The following is a 17,967-nucleotide window of genomic DNA, read 5'->3' as shown; positions in this document are numbered from 1 at the left end:
CGCTGGCAGTCAGGAACTCCACTGAATCAAAAAGTATGAAAACATTTTTGTCATTTTAATGAGCAAATGTGAGAATGTGACAAACAGCCATGAATAATTATGACCAGAATTTGATTTGCAGGTTTTTTTTTTGTTTTGTTTTTTTTTTTAGATCATGTTTATCCACCACCACCAATTCCGAAATTAACATTTTGAGCATTCGATCAGCATTTGGTAAACCCAAATTGATCTCTGCTAGCTGAGACACTAATGATGACGGATTTCAGCTAGCAATAACGTGGTGAACCACAAGTTGCAACAACGCTTAAAAACTTCAAATGATTTGGTTTGATTCATTTTCAAAGATTCCACTTGACAGCCTGTGAAGTGCAAACAGATGAGACAGCTGAAGATTACACGCTTACGGTCCGTCTGGAAATCTGTCTCGCAACCTACCGCAGAGTTTCTCTGGTGATGTGGCCTGTTTGTGTGCTACATCATCAGCTCAGCCGCCACTAATGGTTGTTTGTATAAAAATGGACAGAAAAGGAACGGATAATCAGAGGAAATGCTACTTGCTGTGCAGTTAAAGCACCACATGAATGGTGTGTTTGCTGATGTAAGGAGATCTGAAGATCATCTCTCTCCTGCGAATGCTGCATCATCTGTCTGGCTTGGGGGATTTTAGAGAGGGAGGTTCTTGAAGTAATATTTAATGACCCCTTTTTTGCATAATTATACAAAGACAAACATGAGATAGAAGGTCAAAATTATATAAAGTTAATGGTTGCACTTTATTTTACAGTATGTGTACTAACATGTACTTACAGTGTATTTATCTAAGAAAGTTCTGGTAACACAAGGTAACTACATGGGGTAGGGGTAGGTTTAGGGGTAGGTTCAGGGTTAGTACCTAGTTATTACATAGTTATTGTAATTACTATAATAAGTACATAGTATGTACATGAGGAACAGGACTGTAAAATAAAGTGCTACCAAGTTAATTATGAGACAAAAAGTGATACTTATGAGATAGAAAGTTGGAACTATGAGATATTCATCACAAAATTTACAAATATGTTTTTTTATTTCACTATTTTATGATCCCTTTGTCTTTAATGACTTGTCTCATAATTTTGACATTTTCTCATAATTTTGATATGATCGTATTTATGCGTTATATTTTTATTCTTTGTTTCTCTCCGATTTATCTCATAATTTCTACTTAAGTGATAATTTTGGCTGTTATGATTATGACTTTGTATCTCATAATTTTGACTTTTTGTCACTTTTGACGATTAAGATTTTATAGGACTATCAGACAGGCCTTTTTAGCCGATCATAATTATGATAAAGTCATAAATATGAGATAAACGCTCAACACGAGTTAAAAAGACACACTTTTGTAGTTGTGTTATATATTGTTATATATTGACATCGCGATACTAAGTTTTATCTCATATTCAGATGTTTCACGAACATTTCAACTTATAATTTAAATTTCATGTCAATTTCAGAGCTCTTCATCTCAATAATTACTTAACGATCTCATAGTTTTGATTCTCTCATAATTGTCATAATTTAAATCTCTGTGACCTTCTCTCTTCGTTTTAGTTTGTGAAACTTTGTTAAATTCATAGTTGTGACTTTTTATCTCATAATTTTGACAGTTAAGAATATTACACAGCCCTTTTTAACCAATCGGAAATATGAATAATTTTTCCTCCTGACGTCCTAAGATGCCATGATTTTGGACAGGACGGGTGATTTAGTCTGAAAGTTATCATAACGTCACTTCAGTGGATTGCTGATATCTCCTCCAGCCCTCGCTCTTCTCGTTCTGTCACCTGTTGTTTCCTCTTGGGTGGCTTGTAGTTACTCTGGATGACTCTACAAAATCTGTGATCACCACTTGTGGTTCTCCCAGCTTCTTCGCACACTTTCCTACTGTCCTGAGCACATGTCCGAGCCGGCGGTCCAAGGCCTGCAGGTGGTCCTCAGTCAGGACTGGAGAGAGAGGGTCTCTGGAGAGGGATTCCCTCATGACGTCGCTCAGGCGGTAATCGGACTTCGCCAAAAGCTTCAGTCTGAACAGCGTGGAACGCTTGATCCTGTGAGAGGCCATGCCTTTAATGAGTAAGACTACATATCTCATACAACATTCAGACTAAAGCAATTTAATAAATATTTCAGAAAGATTCTTACATGCAACATTGGGTCAATGGAGCAAGAATGGACATCTCATCGTCTGAATGCCGGCCGAATCTGCAGTGCACAAGAGGATGAAGAAGCCCGTTTAGGCCTCATAATAAAAATATATAAAAATAAATCATGCTTTGGTAAATCATAATTAGGGGATTAAAGAATCCAAATTATGACAGAAACTGGCATTTTGATATCCTAAGTCATAATCAGACAAAAATGAGACAAAGTCATAATTATGACAAAATTCTACTTTTTTATATTTCGATTCTCATGTGACAATTTCCACTTTATCTCATAATTTTGACTTGGTCCGTTTTGACTTTTCTATCTCATGACCTACTAAATACATTTTTCTTTGTCTATGCTGACTTTTTATCTCAAAACTTTCTACATTTTATGCCATATTTGAACTTCTCAGTCTTGACTTGCGTGATTTTTCTGAATTGTGTAATGATTATGACTTTGTATCTCATAATTTTGGCTGTCAATTTTAACTTTTTATCGTTGAGTTTTTCTAATGATTTAGGCCTTATATTATAATTTTAGATTTTTTTTTGTACGTTTTTAATCCCAATTATGACTTTTATCTCATAATTTGAACATCATAATGTTGAATTTATCTAATAACTTTTATCCCATAATTTTGACTTTTTGTCAAATTGAACTTTTATTACTTTACTTTTTGTCATGATTTTTACTTTGTATAATTCATAATGTGACGTTTTTTGTTAGTTTAGTCTTTATCTCAATTATGACTTATCTCATAATTAAATTTTTTTGTTAATTTCAACTTTGTATCTCATAATTAACTATTTTTTTCATAATTGTAAAATTTTATGTCCCGATTTACCAAACCATTACATTTTTTCTCGCATCAAAAATTTGCTTCCATTAGAAAGCACTTTCATAAACAAAGGGGCTATTCACACATTACGTGTTTATATATATATATATATATATATATATATATATATATATATATATATATATATATATAAATGCAAGATGCAAAGCAGTGGAATGAAAAAGAAATGAAAGGTCTAGGAACACGTTTTCAAATCTGAACTCTTGACTCGAGTGCTGTGTTTATTGAACACCATGTATTGCACAAGACACTGGAATAGATGACAGTGCAATGGCCAAAACTATGAAAAAGCATTGCAGTGCATTGTAAAAATGCATTCAGTGTTAAAGTCCCCAAAAATATACAGATGAGAACATACCCTCTGGCATTGTCTAAGTGAAGCAGGAAGCCATCATCTCCAAACTTGGTGAAAATTTCATAGTGGTGTCTGTCCATGTTTCCTAAGACATGAAAGAGAATTTAAACTTATCAAAGATGCTTATTTTGGAGCAAAACCAACCAACAACACTACTTTGATCGTCTAGTACGAAACATTTTTCATGTAAGTTTTGACATAAATAAATCCAATCAAGTGTCGACATGGAAAGCGTTTACATGCCTGTAAGAAAGTCAAATATCGCCATGTCAATAATGTTGAGCAGTCTGTTCCCAGAGTTGTAGGGATAAAGTTTTTTGACAGTATCACAGTATAATGGATTGACCTCCCACCTGAGAAGAAACGGAAGACGTTAATAGCTTCAAGCTGTTGGACTCATCTGAACATTACTGAACTTTCAGACCCTTTTGTAAGCATGACAAACATTTTTGCTTCTTAGCCATGGCCTGAATCAAGAGCTGGATTTCTCAAATCCAAATAAGGAAATTGTACACTTTATAAAACAACAAATGTTGATCAGACCGGATAACTGTTTTATATTCATCATAAATCAAGTTAAACTGTATCTAAACAGACCCTTTTTATTTTCTTAAAACACATTCCTGCTCTTATTAAGTCCCGGAAAGAAAATAACCATTCTTAGTATTCAAAACTTGAGAGTGATTGAGTGTGTATGAAGGTCGGAGCGTACTCCTCTCTCCCGGTGAAACTGTAGGCGCGGATCCAGGGGTTTGGGATGGAGATACGCGGGGCGATGCTCAACCCCGGTAGATAAGCAGACATAGAGCCCTCCAGCAGATCAGGATGACCACACACGGCGTACTCCGACTTGCACACGTATAAACACTTGGCAAAGAAACACGTGTTGTTGGCTGGTCAAGAAAAAAGAAAAGCATTTAAAGCAACTCACTTCTATAAAAACTGGCCCAAAGTTATACAAATAAACAGACACAACCGTTCATAAGTTTAGGGCCCAATTTTTTTGTTTTGTATGTTCATAAGTTAATTTATTTGATCAAAAAAATACAGTTACATTTTGTGATATATTTTTTTTTATTATTATTTGAATACATTTTCAAATTTAATTTATTCTTGTGATCAAAGCTGTATTTTCAGCATCATTATTCCAGTCTTCATTGTCGCATAATCTTCAGAAATCATGAAAATATGATGATTTACTGCTCAAGAAACATTTCTGATTATCAATGTTGAAAAAAGTTTTATTTTTTTTGTGGAGACAGTGATAATTTTTTTTAGGATTCTTTGATGAATAGAGAATTTCAAAAATAGCATTTATTTGAAATATAAATATTTAGTAACATTATAAATGTCTTTCCTGACACTTTTGATCAATTGAATGCATCCTTGCTAAATAAAAATAAATGTACTTACCCCAAACTTATGAACAGAAGCATTAATAATATTTATTTTGTTAAACATTTGTAAAAATGTGTTTTTGATTAGTAATGCCAACCTGGAGAGTTGAAGAAGACACTGCGCAGCTCCTCATTGTGTGTTATGTACAAAATTTCACCCGTCACGTTAATGAATCGTCCCACCACCGGTGGAACTCTCCGGAAGTCCAGCACTCTGCACACAATTCATATAATCACACATGGCTGACCATCTAATTCAGTTTTATTATCAACTTGATATTTTGAGTGAGACGTGCTAAAGTATCTAAATAGGCTTGTTAAAGGGATTTCTATCAGATTTCAGCTTGTCCAGTAGCATTATACATGATTCTTAGAAGATTTTCAATTCCATTTGCTTTCATTCTACGACGGGGTTTTAGTGCCACATTAAAAAAAAAAGATACAAATTTAAGTTTACAAGTTTAAAGTCGTAATATTTTGAGAATAAAGTCGAAATTACGAGAATAAAGTCGAAATATTATGAGAATAAAGTCGAAATGTTTCAAGAAAAAGTCGCAATAAGCCTACTATGAGAATAAAGTTTAAATCTACGAAAATAAAGTTGAAACGTTTTGAAAAAAAAGTCAGAATAGGCCTACTATGAGAATAAAGTCCAAATATTATGAGAATAAAGTCGAAATGTTTCGAAAAAAAGTCGTAGTAGGCCTACAACGAGAATAAAGTTTAAATATTATGAGGATAAAGTTTAAATGTTTTGAGAAAAAAAGTCGTAATATGCCTACTACGAAAATAAAGTCGAAATATTACGAAAATAAAGTCTAAATGTTTCGAGAAAAAAGTCGTAATAGGCCTACAATGAGAATAAAGTCAAAATATTATGAGAATAAAGTCTAAATGTTTCAAGAAAAAAGTCGTAATAGGCCTACTATGAGAATAAAGTCAAAATATTATGAGAATATAGTCGAAACGTTTCGATAAAAAAGTTGAAACGTTTCAAGAAAAAAGTTGTAATAGGCTTAATACGAGAATAAAGTCAAAATATTATGAGAATAAAGTTGAAACGTTTCAAGAAAAAAGTCGTAATAGGCCTACTACGAGAATAAAGTCCAAATGTTCCAAGAAAACATTCTTAATAGGCCTACTATGAGAATAAAGTCAAAATATTATGAGAATAAAGTCTAAATGTTCCAAAAAAACATTCTTAATAGGCCTACTACGAGAATAAAGTCAAAATATTATGAGAATAAAGTCCAAATGTTTCAAGAAAAAAGTCGTAATAGGCCTACTACGAGAATAAAGTCAAAATATTATGAGAATAAAGTCCAAATGTTTCAAGAAAAAAGTCGTAATAGGCCTACTACGAGAATAAAAAAAATATTACGAGAATATAGTCGAAACGTTTCGATAAAAAAAGTTGAAACGTTTCAAGAAAAAAGTCATAATAGGCCTACAACGAGAATAAAGTTTAAATATTATGAGGATAAAATTTAAATGTTTTGAGAAAAAAAGTCGTAATATGCATACTACAAAAATAAAGTCCAAATATTACGAAAATAAAGTCGAAATGTTTTGAGGAAAAAAGTCGTAATAGGCCTACAATGAGAATAAAGTCAAAATATTATGAGAATAAAGTCTAAATGTTTCAAGAAAAAAGTCGTAATAGGCCTACTACGAGAATAATGTCAAAATATTACGAGAATATAGTCGAAACGTTTCAAGAAAAAAGTCATAATAGGGTTAATACGAGAATAAAGTCAAAATATTACGAGAATAAAGTTGAAACGTTTCAAGAAAAAAGTCGTAATAGGCCTACTACGAGAATAAAGTCAAAATATTATGAGAATAAAGTCAAAATGTTTTGAGAAAAAAGTTGTAATAGGCCTACTACGAGAATAAAATTAGAATATTATGAGAATAAAGTCAAAATATTACGAGAATAAAGTAAAAATGTTTCGAGAAAAAAGCTGTAATAGGCCTACTACGAGAATAAAGTCGAAATATTACAAGAATAAAGTCGAAACGTTTCAAGAAAAAAGCCGTTATAGGCCTACTATGAGAATAAAGTCAAAATATTCCGAGAATATAGTCGAAACGTTTCAAGAAAAAAGTCGTAAAATGACTACTACGAGAATATTTTGACTTTATTCTCTGAATATTTTGACTTTATTCTCGTAATATTTAAACTTTATTCTCAAAATATTACGACTTTAATCTCGTAATCTTAGAACGTGGCACTAAAACGCAGTCGTATCCTTCAGCAGTGACTTTTCTTTACTTAGAGTGTTGAATCAAGCTCAGATGAGGAATAACCTGCAGGAAAAAAACACCCTTTTCTCAAGTGTCTTTGCTTACACCAATAATGACAGGGTGAAACTCCTGGGGAATTTTTCCTTAGCCGCTGTCGACAGCTTGTTCACTTTGGAAATGATACGCTTTGTAAAAAGCACTACACAAATAAAATAAACTGACCTGTAGAAGTTAGTTTTTAGAAATTCTCACAGTAAGAAAAATGGGGATTCATCAGCATGTTTTCCTATTAATTTTCATTCCCATAGGGATTTTGTTTAAGAGTCATAAGCCATAAACTAACAAAGATGCAAGACTGTGAGCTTACTAGCTTTGTAAAATAACTACAATCCCATGAAGCATTTAGAACTACATAATAAATGTAAAACAATGGATATATTGATTGGAAGAATTATGGGTAATGTAGTTTTTCACCAAAAATTCTAATGCCCAACATTATTATTTAAGAAACCAATTGAAATAATTAAACTTCAACAAAGACATATACAATCTATCTAAAACCCTGTAGTTCAAAACAAGCCTGTCTTTAACAGCTTCAAAAATCAATTCCCCTGTGGAAAAATGAATGGGATTTTTATTTCCCGAACCCGACTGTTGCACAATATTGCGTAATATTGCTAGTCTGGATGCGATGTTCGAAAAAAGGACCACAAAATGTGGACTTGCCCTAAGGTTTCATCACTGTATAATCGTCCACAACAGACCTCACCAAATATGTTTTGTTGAGAGTCTCAACAGGCCTAAACTATGATGTGCAGTATCTCTCTGAGGGATTTCATCTGTTTACTCATATCAGATCCTTCACTGTATTATTCATTCCTGCTCTTGTCTATCTGTCTGTTAATCCGGTCGCCTTCGCTGTGTGACTCTGATGACGTTCGTCCTCCCCACCTGTCGAGGTGGAAAGCTGCTATCTCAGCATTGTGTCTCTGAAAGTCGACAAAATAGAAGAAGTTCTCCGGCGTCTCTTCATGTCTCTCCTGTCTGAAATCAAAAGGACCATCACTATCAGTTCAACCTAAATCTAAATCAAAGTGTAGTTATAAGTAAGTCTAAAAAGCAAAGTGATACCTCATTGGTTTAAACATAGCTTTGCCAAAATCTTGGAGCTTTAGGGCCAACTTCAGGTGAAGACCGCTTGGTTTAACCACTGATTAGACAGAATAAAAGAAAAGAGTTATATATATTTAAAAAATTATTAGTCAAGAGACTATTACAACAGTTTTTGTGTTAATACATTTAAAGTGACCTATTGTGCAATTTTTAAGGTTCTTAATATGTGACCCTGGACCACAAAAGGTAAATCTTTACAAACTAAAAATTATGTATCATCTGAAAGCTGAATAAATAAGGTTTCCATTGATGTATGCAACTATTTTAAAATCTGGAATCTGAGGGTGCAAAAAAAATCCAAATATTGAGAAAATCACCTTTTAAGTTGTCCAAATGAAGTTCTTAGCAATGCATATTACTAATCCAAAATGACATCTTGATATATTTACGGTAGGAAATTTAATAAAATATCTTCATGGAACATGATCTTTACTTAATATCCTAAATATTTTTTGCGTTACAGAAAAACATATAATTTTAACCCATACAATGTATTTTTGGCTATTGCTACAAATATACCCAAGAGACTTAAGACTGTTTTTATGCTCCAGGGTCACAAATAGTTTTGGGAGTCTACAGCTACATTATACACTGCATGAAAGGCAACATTTGAAATCGCACAATACTTATTTTTCTGTTATAAAACATTTTCAGCTTTATATAACTAAAGTAAAATAATAAAACAATGTTTCTAAATGTTATATATGCAAAACAATCCAGAATAATCACTTCCAAGAAACACATTCCTGGAAAATGGGATTAAAAATGTCAGGATATTGTCAAACACTTGACTCATTTTGGACTGAGATCTTATTTTTTTCGACCTTTCAGCTGTTATAGTTTAATTATAGAGGGATCTTTACATAACAGGGCTTGCGGTGAACACAACGCTCCACCACTGCTGTTCCTTAGCTTTTGTCTGAGGGTTTGGCAAGCCATGGCCGGCTGCCGGCAATCCTCAACCGCACCGCTCAAACTTCATTTAGCTCCTTTTCAGCACAATCATATCAATAGTTCACAAACTCAACCACACTCCAAAATAACACATGAGTAATAAGCATAACAGATAAACAACACAAAATTTCAATGCAAATAACAAAACATTGCAGTTATACTCTATTAGACATTTAATAAGGCCAAAAAGAGCTAAAAGTGGAAAACCTGCAATAGTATTTGGTTCATGTGTAAGCGCTCGGGGCCAGATGCGGTTGTGTGGTTTTAGCATCACTGTCTGTTATAGGATGGTGCTGGTGGACATTAAGAGGCATTTACTCTAGACTTTCGTGAGTGGCAGCTTATATAATGGCCTCATCTACCTTAAACCATTGGCCATTCATTATAAAACAATGCCATTGAAACTAGGCCTTTGTTAGTGGCTTTCTACTCTACACCACCGACTTGCAATTAGTGCTGGACGATATACTGGTTTAAACAGTAAACCAATTTGAATCACGCACATGGTATCAATTTTGAAAAAGAAAAATGGGGGAAGCAATGTAAACAGCATCTTGAATTGAGAGGTTAAGCACATCAACAGGAGCAAAAAAAAATGAGGTGCCGTCACTTTAAGACACAATGCATGGATATAATTTAACAATATACACATCAGATTTCTTTCTCAATTGTTTGCTTTCACTTAAGACATAGTCAACAGGATTTCGAGGATACTCGCCAAAGATGGGTATTTTGACATGTATCCTGTATTTGTCTGTTCAAGTGCAAGAAGACGCAAAACTCAAGGGAAAAAATGCAAAAGATAACACATGCAATTTTAAATAAATTTTTATAGTAAAATACTGTTTTTGAGAAGCAATGAATTGAATTTCACTGTCAAAGGTAATTTTTTTTAACAAGACTGTGCTAATGTATTTTTATATTGTATATTATTTAGTTGTCCATTATACAACTGTTCAAAAGTTTGGGGTCGGAAAGATTTTTTTTTTACATTTCTGGAAGAAGTCTTTTTTGATTACCGAGACTGCATCTATTTGAGTAAAAATTCAGTAAAAACAGTAATATTTTGAAATATTATTACTGTTTAAAATAACTGGTTTCTATGTGAATATATTGTAAAATGTAATTTATTTCTGTGATGCGCAGCTGAATTTTCAACATCATTACTCCAGTCTTCAGATGATCTTCAGAAATCATGAAAATATGCTGCTCAAGAAACATTTCTGATTATCACCAAGGTTCAAACTGCCTCATATTTTTGGGGAAACTGAAATGCATTTTATTTTTCAGGATTCTTTGATGAATATAAAGTTCAAAAGAACAGCATTAAATTTAAATATATATATATATTGTCACTATAAATGCCTTTAATGTTACTTTTAATCATTTTAATATATCCTTGCTGAAACACAGTATTAATTTTCTTAAAAAATATCATAACTTTTGAACAGTAGTGAATGTTTTTCATAAGTTCCAGAAGTCCTTACTCAGAAGTGGCCATCATATTATTTAGTATTTTGTAAAAGAAAATGTAGTGTATTTTCTGATTTATGCACATTGGAGAGTGTTTTTAATAGTTTTCAGCTAAAAATGTTCAAGTTTGTTAGATAAATGGTGATAAAAATATACATTTACCTTGTGAGCAGTCACATGCACCCTTTAGCGCTTTCTCATCCTGGGTGAAATCTGTCAGACAATGAAACAGACAAGAAATAGTGCATTAGCATTTTTCAGATTTGGGATTTATTTGGGTACTGAACCAACTCCTCGCATAGCATCACCTGCGCTGATGACGGTGGCTGTCTGCATGTCTTGCAGGAGTCTGTCGACGCCGCTGTCGTCTCTCGAGTACAGCGCATATCGATTGATCCCTAGATGGAACCGCAGCCAGCTGGCCTCCGGGTCAAAGGTCACGGGATGATCGAGAATAGTGATGTTTGAAGCTGTTGCCGCCTCCATGTAGAACTTTTTCATTCTGTGCAGGAGAACAAGAGCTGGCTTTTACACAAATGTCATCTGTCATTATATAAAATGTCAGATTCAGAAATTAAAATCTTTTCTCTTTAAATGTAAGTGAGAGGTACTTTCCTGCACAAACACTTGGAATGAAATGAGTAGAAATTACACATTTGGCGAGATCTACCAATATAGGTGTTATTTGGTGTTAAGTTAATGACTTCCTTTGCATGCACAGGTAGAAAACTTTACGTTTTTAACCTTTAAACTGCACGCACATACACGTTTTAATAACTTTTATTTTATTTAATATCTTTTAACACACAAGCATAATACTGTTATAATATTTAAGTGGCATGGCATAAAATATAATGCACACATTCCCAATTAACTGCTGTAACTGAGAGATTTACCAGGTGAAACAAAATGAAGATAATAAATTAGAAACAAATTAGGGTGGGACTACATACTGTATATGTCTTGTAACTGAATATAAAATAATAGGCATAGAATAATAGTATTAATTAATAATAATCAATATATATTTAAATAAATGTTAAAATTTGACTTTATTTTTAAACAAAATTGTACTATATCCATATTATATGACAATAAATATTTACATTTTGCTTTATTTAAATTATAAGGGATATAATACTATTATATCAGTTAAATGGCATTGCAGGTAATACCCTGGCAGAAACACAATCACCACGTTACAGATCATTGATCCTTTTATGGAGCAAGTATTCGCCGTTGATTGTCAGAAATTGTCACCAAGACCTGTACACGCATCAGCTTGAGACAACATCATGGAGAAAAGAGAAATGAGTTGAAATGCAAATAGAAACTCTTGAAATGTTTACTGTGGCACACGCGAGAAGATAGAAGTGAATCCTCTTCTCTCTGCTTCCATTGTTCACAGACTTCACCAGAGCTAACAGACAGACTCACATTACGCCTCATCAGTGTGTTTCTGCTTACAAATACAGCAACATTTGAGGTGTTTTTCACCCCAATCAGAGAAGCTGACCACTGACGGACCCACAGCTTCTTGAGTCTTGACTAGTGTGAGCTGGTTAATGTGGGTAACGAGACACATAGAGGTTAATGTGGCACATTAAGGTGCTTTTAAAATGATCCTGAAGTATGACAAAAAGTATCAAGTATTCCCAGATTTGCACTATGCAGTTGTTTGTTGTCGTACTTTGACCCTGACATCAGTGACCACACGCTGTGACCTGCCAACAGGATATGAGACGCCAATTCCACGTGTCCCAATCCAGAGCATTACCACACACGGATCTGTGCACCGCTGGGCCAAACACAAGCAAACACATCACTGAGTCACCTGATCTTCTTTAATCTGCAGGCTCTGTCCTCACCGAGGTCTTTTCTCCAATCTCAAAGGAGGTTGTTAATAACAGTAAATTCAAATAAGCTATAATAAGCGTCAACAACTAAAAATAGCTTCTTCTTAAATTTATTGGTAAGCAACAGGTTGCCATTGTGACAACTTACCCCTTATCGTCAGTGTGTGTTCAGTACTGATGGAAACGTTCAACACCTATTCCTAGTCAGCACTTTAAAGTATGTATCAATCCAGAAGCAGATTTAACAACTTAAAGTAACAACTATCACCTGCTAATAAACACATCATACTCTTTAAGATGAAGCCCAACAGTTGAGTACCTCTCCCAGCGGCTCACTTTCTTCTTGCAGTAATTCATGAGCTCCTCTTCTTGCAGTAGCCGCTCGTCGGGCCCCAGTTCTGGAAGACGGATGTTGTAGAGAGGATGTCTGAACAGCCGCTCCAGCTTAGAGCCTCGCTCGGTGGAAACCACCGTGAAATTCTGGCTGGTCGTCCACGGGACGGTCGTAGTAGCTCCTCCGTTCTCCAGGCTGTCGTTGGTGACCCTGCATGCACAGCTTTCTCTGGGCAGATGATACCAGGTTTTGAGTCTGGGAAGCAGGACGAAATGGATGTCAGCCGCCAAGAGAGTGACCAAAGTGACGGTCACCAGCAGCCGGTCCCTCCTCATGTCGCCACGCTGGAGTGACCAGCTGGGTTGAGATGTCCTCCAAACTGGCTAAGTTCGGTAAAATGATCTCCACTTCTTCATTGACGAATCCTGCAACTTCTAGTCAGACCGATGCTTGGTTCCCTGCTTATTCCTTTCCAATCAGCGGCATGCTGCTCCTCACAGTAGCTCACACATCTGACCCAGACAGCGCAGTGCCCTTGTGAGTCAAGCTGCTTAGCTCTCTCTCTCTCTCTCTCTCTCTCTCTCTCTCTCTCTCTCTGCGTTGTGCTGCTTCAGGACTGGAGCGTGGAAGCTGTGCGCTTTCCTTTCCTTCGGGCAGCACTCCAGCTGCACCTTCCCACTTCCCATGTAGACACAGCCTCCAATCAAAAAACACACACGCTGGAGGGAGACGGAGAGGGAGAGGCAGGGAATGAGTCGGAAAGCAGGTCTGAGTGCCAGCGCACATAAACTGAGTGTTTTCAGTCGGGAAATAAAAAGGACTGGGTTTTTCTCAGCCTCAAACGTTTACTGGTGAAATTTGCACGTTTCATTGAAACAGCACAGCACACAGCTGTGTGAGGTGGATGGGAAGCACTGGGGGAGTTTTCCAGACAACTATTTTGTCTTTGGGATGAGAAGGAAAAAACCTACAAAAACAAAGAAAGGGATACAGAATGAAGCCTAAAAATAGGTTTTCAGAAAACATGCACTTTTCTGAGGCTTTTGATGAAAAATTAAGATTTATGTATTTGAATTGCACATATATATATATATATATATATATATATATATATATATATATATATATATATATATATATATATATATATATATATATATATATTTTCTAATTTTTTTTATGGATTATAGAGTTTTGGCAAACTAATAAATTTGTATTAAAGTGTAATGCATATTTGAAACAAGTACGAAACATAAGATTTCAGCACTAAAAAAAATGTGCATCTACTTTTATTTTTATTTAAATAATCCTGTTTTTCCTAAATGCATTGATTCGAACAGTTTAGAATCAGCATTAATCTGTTTGTTGGGAAAATAATTACATTTATTCAAGTAAAAAGTATGAAAAAAATGGCCATACTGGTGATAATTAACTAATTAAAATTGAAACAAAATCGATTTTTGGTGAGAACTGTGCATCTAAAATACATTTAGCACTATTTAATTAACCTGTTTCTTATGTTTCGTTTATATATGACTGACAAATATGCATCACATTAGATTTATTAGTGTATTTGAAAACTGTAATCCAAATGGAAATTTAAAATGTAATCCAAGACTTAACGGGAAAGTTTACCCAAAACTGAAAACTCTGTCATCATTTACTCACCCTCAAGTTGTGCCAAACACAAAAGAAGATATTTTAAAGAATGAACATCTATTGACCAACACTAGGCCTGAATATTTTTTTGAGTGTACAAAAAAAACAACAGCAGGTCTTTCCCAACACTGCACGGGTGGATGAGTCCAAAATCCAATGCTATTTTGAAATGCGATCCCCTTCATGCTCGAAAACAAACATGTCTTTTTGAATGAAATCACATGTTGTTTGCAGCTGTTGTTGACGTTTGAAAACACTGAACAGTAAGTATCTGGGTAACACCCAATCCATCCCTGCTACCAGATGACCTCAATCTTGACCGAGTGCCAGCATTTACAGTACTTTCAGAGAGAGGTGGCTTCTGGGTAATTCTAGAGGGATTTCATCAGCCACCTCTATACTGTGACGTTCATATGTGTGGAGTTATTTCATGCTGTTGGATTCGGATCAGGAACACTCACATTGCACTTCATTTCTCTGCCTTATTTGAAGTGTCACTGATGCTTGATTTATAAAATTGTTTTGTTCGTCCTCCAAAGCCTTGTGCTATGTTAACTTGTACTCTTCGTTATCTGTCTTGGATTATTCATGCAGAGCAGCTCCAAAGCTTCCAGGACAACAAATTATATAACGGCATGTCAAAAGCTGGCTTTTGGGAAATCTCGGTGAGAAGTTGTGAGGAAAGTTTCCTAGTCAACAAAGAAACAGATATATGCATACATATAGCATCTGTGACAAGAGGAACTTCTCACACGGCATCATTTGTACTCACTTGTCAGATGAATGCATTCCACACTGAGAGGGAGTTTCTGCATTCCCAGACGAGAGACGAGAGCAGGCCAATCACATTTCACATTTGTGCGTACAGTTGTCCACTTCTTCTTGAATGGATAGATGGAACAACTAATAAATCACGGTGCAGAGCTGTGCTCATGTTCGGATGATGAACGATCGGCTTGCGGAGCGCCAGAGGACAAGAGGTGCAGGTGAAGCAGTGCTGACTGCGCTTGTGATATTTCATGAATTAAACGACTCATTATCTGTGACTTTATAAGCTCTAGAGATAACAATGAGCCAAAACCGTGTCTTATGCACCATAACTGTTTAAATTTGATTTGAATCCCACAAATTTTAAAGCTTGTAGTTCCTTGGAAATAATTTGTTTTCAGATGATTTGAGGCACTTGGCCGTCTGAGTTTGGGACCATTTTTTTTTGGATTTTATTGCTATGCAGGTTCTACGGTGTTCTTTGCTAGAGTGTTGTTTGTGGCTTCTATGGCCACGTACACAGAGTAAAGTTTCTGGAGTGACAGGAGCATTTAAACATGGATGTGAATCTCCTAAATTATCATTTTGTGTGTGAACAGAACTCTCCCTCAAAAATGCATTGACTGACATGTTGTAACCAAAACAACATCTTGGCATCTCACACGTTTGGTAAACGGCGACCAAAGTCAAACTCGTTATGTTCGTAGATTTCATCTAAACCACCATCAACAGAGCCGTCGTGTTTTTTTTTCTTCTCGTTTCGAAGGCTTCTTTGCAGAGTGAACTCTTGAAGGGTTGCCATGTCCACTTATTACAAGCCACACTTATGAAGCGTCTTTGGCCTCAGCTTATAAAGCGCTCCAGTTCATGGTTAGTAAAGTAGGTAGGTCACTATATTTTGGTACGTGGATAATTTCCAAGATCATGTGTTTGGGTTTAAGTTTATTATTGGCCTGTTCTTATTTGATGTTTTTTATAGCAAGATCTGGGAACACTAATGAGTCAAACAGTACCCTGTAATTTCTTGCCGAAAAGACCCAACTCTGATATGCATTTAATTAACAACTGGATTAGTAGGCTACACACTGCATAGAATTACTGTAAATGCACTATTTGTGACTTTATAAGATCTAGAGGAAACAATGTTTCAAAACCACGTCTTATGGAACATAACAACGGTTTAAATTTAATCTGAACACCATAAATTATAAATTTGGTGGTTACCTATGTTCCCTTTTTCCAAACGAGGTACCTGGCTGCTTGTTTTTTGGACCACATTTTGGATTTTAAAGAGTTTTATGTCCAGGGAGGTGTTTATTTTGGTTGGAGCTGTGTATGTCTTTGCGGTGCTGCAGTGGACACATTCCTCTCCGAGGTCTGGACTGCAGCTATGGTCTAAATGTGCTTTCACCAAGTACAATCACAGGCTGCTAACTGGTATATATACTGCCCCTGTGCGCTACAGTGTAACTTCCAGGTCAATTCAGGGTGACACATGCATAGTTATATTTTTACAGACGTGTATGTAATAGCTTGTGCAAAATCCTGGGCGATGCTAGGGTGTTGTTGTTTTATATGGTTGTTCTAAATTGTTGCTATAATGTTGTTCTAGGTGTAACAGTCTCTGTTTAGTTTCATTGCACACTGGTTTTGTTTTCCCTGTTGCTCGTCTGTGCTCCTCATTACTTTCCTTGTTTTTTTAATTAGTACTCACTAGTCATTAGTTCTCTTAATGATCTTCCTCTTGTCGAAGTGCTTCGTTCTCCCCATGCAGTGTTTTGTACACACTTGTTTGTGTCTTGCGTAGTTGTATTTGTTTGTTCAGAAAGACATATTGTTAATGTTGTCAATCAGCTGGACAATCAAGGGCATAATAACCAATGCATTACTACAACCGAAAAAAACGTCTATACCTCACAACCGCAAAAAAAAAGAAAAAAAAAGAAATGTATCGCTAAAATACCTGCATGTTTTTAAAATGTTTAGACTTAATATTCTAATAAATAATACAGCCATGGAAAACCATGTCTACTAAAAAAAATTGAGGTGCAGAACAATGTGAATCATTGTGTAGTCACTGACCTGTGCAAAAAAAAACACCGGTGACCTCCATCATATCTAGTGTTTCACAATAGAGAAAAGCTTCAGAAGAGAGCATGCAAGAGCTAATTTCTGTTCCTCTTGAGGAAATCTGCCGTATCTTCTCGCTCATTGATCTTCTAGAAACAGTTGTATCTCTAATTACAGTCATGGTTCTAATACGCCTGTGGTGAACATGTGAATAAAATGCTTTCAACTGCTTCTCGTTTAAATTAGATGAGGATTTTCAAAGCTGTTTTTTCCACTGTGGTGGAGACTTTTGTGTGTCTGACGTTTGTGATGTGGTTGCCTTACAATGTCTCGCTCCCTTAAACGTGTCTTTACAGTCAGTAGCCCATCCTGGCACACGCCGACGCTGGCGATGCATCTGCACTCTCTCACCATAAACTCACCGTCCTCCGTGATTTGCTTTTTTATTTCTTTTCCAGTCAGAAAAAAACATTTGAGTCTTCTCATTCCACCTCACCAAAGGCTTCACTAGCCAAGCAGAACTTCAGTGTGTTGAGGCGTTCATGGAAACAAACAAACAAACGCTGAAAGTGAAACTCTGGTGCTGTTCTCATCACACAAGGGGTAAAGTAAAATTGGTTATATTTTAGTTT

The 17,967-nt window shown here is 35.4% G+C and overlaps 1 protein-coding gene across 2 annotated transcripts; it reads right to left on the bottom strand.

Moving 5' to 3' along the window:
- Positions 1-34: 34 nt before the first annotated feature.
- Positions 35-13,436, bottom strand: LOC128025096 (pseudokinase FAM20A). 2 transcript variants are annotated; one of them, XM_052611099.1, is made up of 11 exons: positions 12,824-13,433; positions 10,957-11,150; positions 10,811-10,861; positions 8,180-8,258; positions 8,000-8,092; positions 4,900-5,015; positions 4,117-4,297; positions 3,648-3,757; positions 3,408-3,489; positions 2,185-2,244; positions 35-2,090 (listed from the first exon to the last, which is right to left on the bottom strand). In XM_052611099.1, the coding sequence occupies exons 1-11, from the start codon at positions 13,171-13,173 to the stop codon at positions 1,823-1,825; spliced, it is 1,584 nt and encodes a 527-aa protein (XP_052467059.1). In that variant the 5' UTR covers positions 13,174-13,433; the 3' UTR covers positions 35-1,822. The 2 variants fall into 2 exon arrangements, with proteins under 2 accessions (XP_052467059.1, XP_052467060.1); XM_052611100.1 differs by having other exon boundaries at positions 1,830-2,106; positions 12,824-13,436.
- Positions 13,437-17,967: the final 4,531 nt, after the last annotated feature.

Source organism: Carassius gibelio, chromosome A12, assembly GCF_023724105.1.
Source record: "Carassius gibelio isolate Cgi1373 ecotype wild population from Czech Republic chromosome A12, carGib1.2-hapl.c, whole genome shotgun sequence".
In the NCBI taxonomy this organism is placed as follows: Eukaryota; Metazoa; Chordata; class Actinopteri; order Cypriniformes; family Cyprinidae; genus Carassius; species Carassius gibelio.
The sequence above is the reverse complement of the archived record's forward strand: the minus strand, read 5'-3'. Positions and strand labels throughout refer to the sequence as shown.

Bases quoted from the DNA above. Each gene is read 5' to 3' on its own strand.
- LOC128025096 (XM_052611099.1), bottom strand. From the start codon at position 13,173: ATGAGGAGGGACCGGCTGCTGGTGACCGTCACTTTGGTCACTCTCTTG. The intron at 3,758-4,116 runs GTACGCTCCGAC...GTTTCTTCTCAG, and splicing joins AGTTTCACCGGGAGAGAGGA to GTGGGAGGTCAATCCATTAT. The intron at 3,490-3,647 runs GCATGTAAACGC...TTCATGTCTTAG, and splicing joins GATATTTGACTTTCTTACAG to GAAACATGGACAGACACCAC.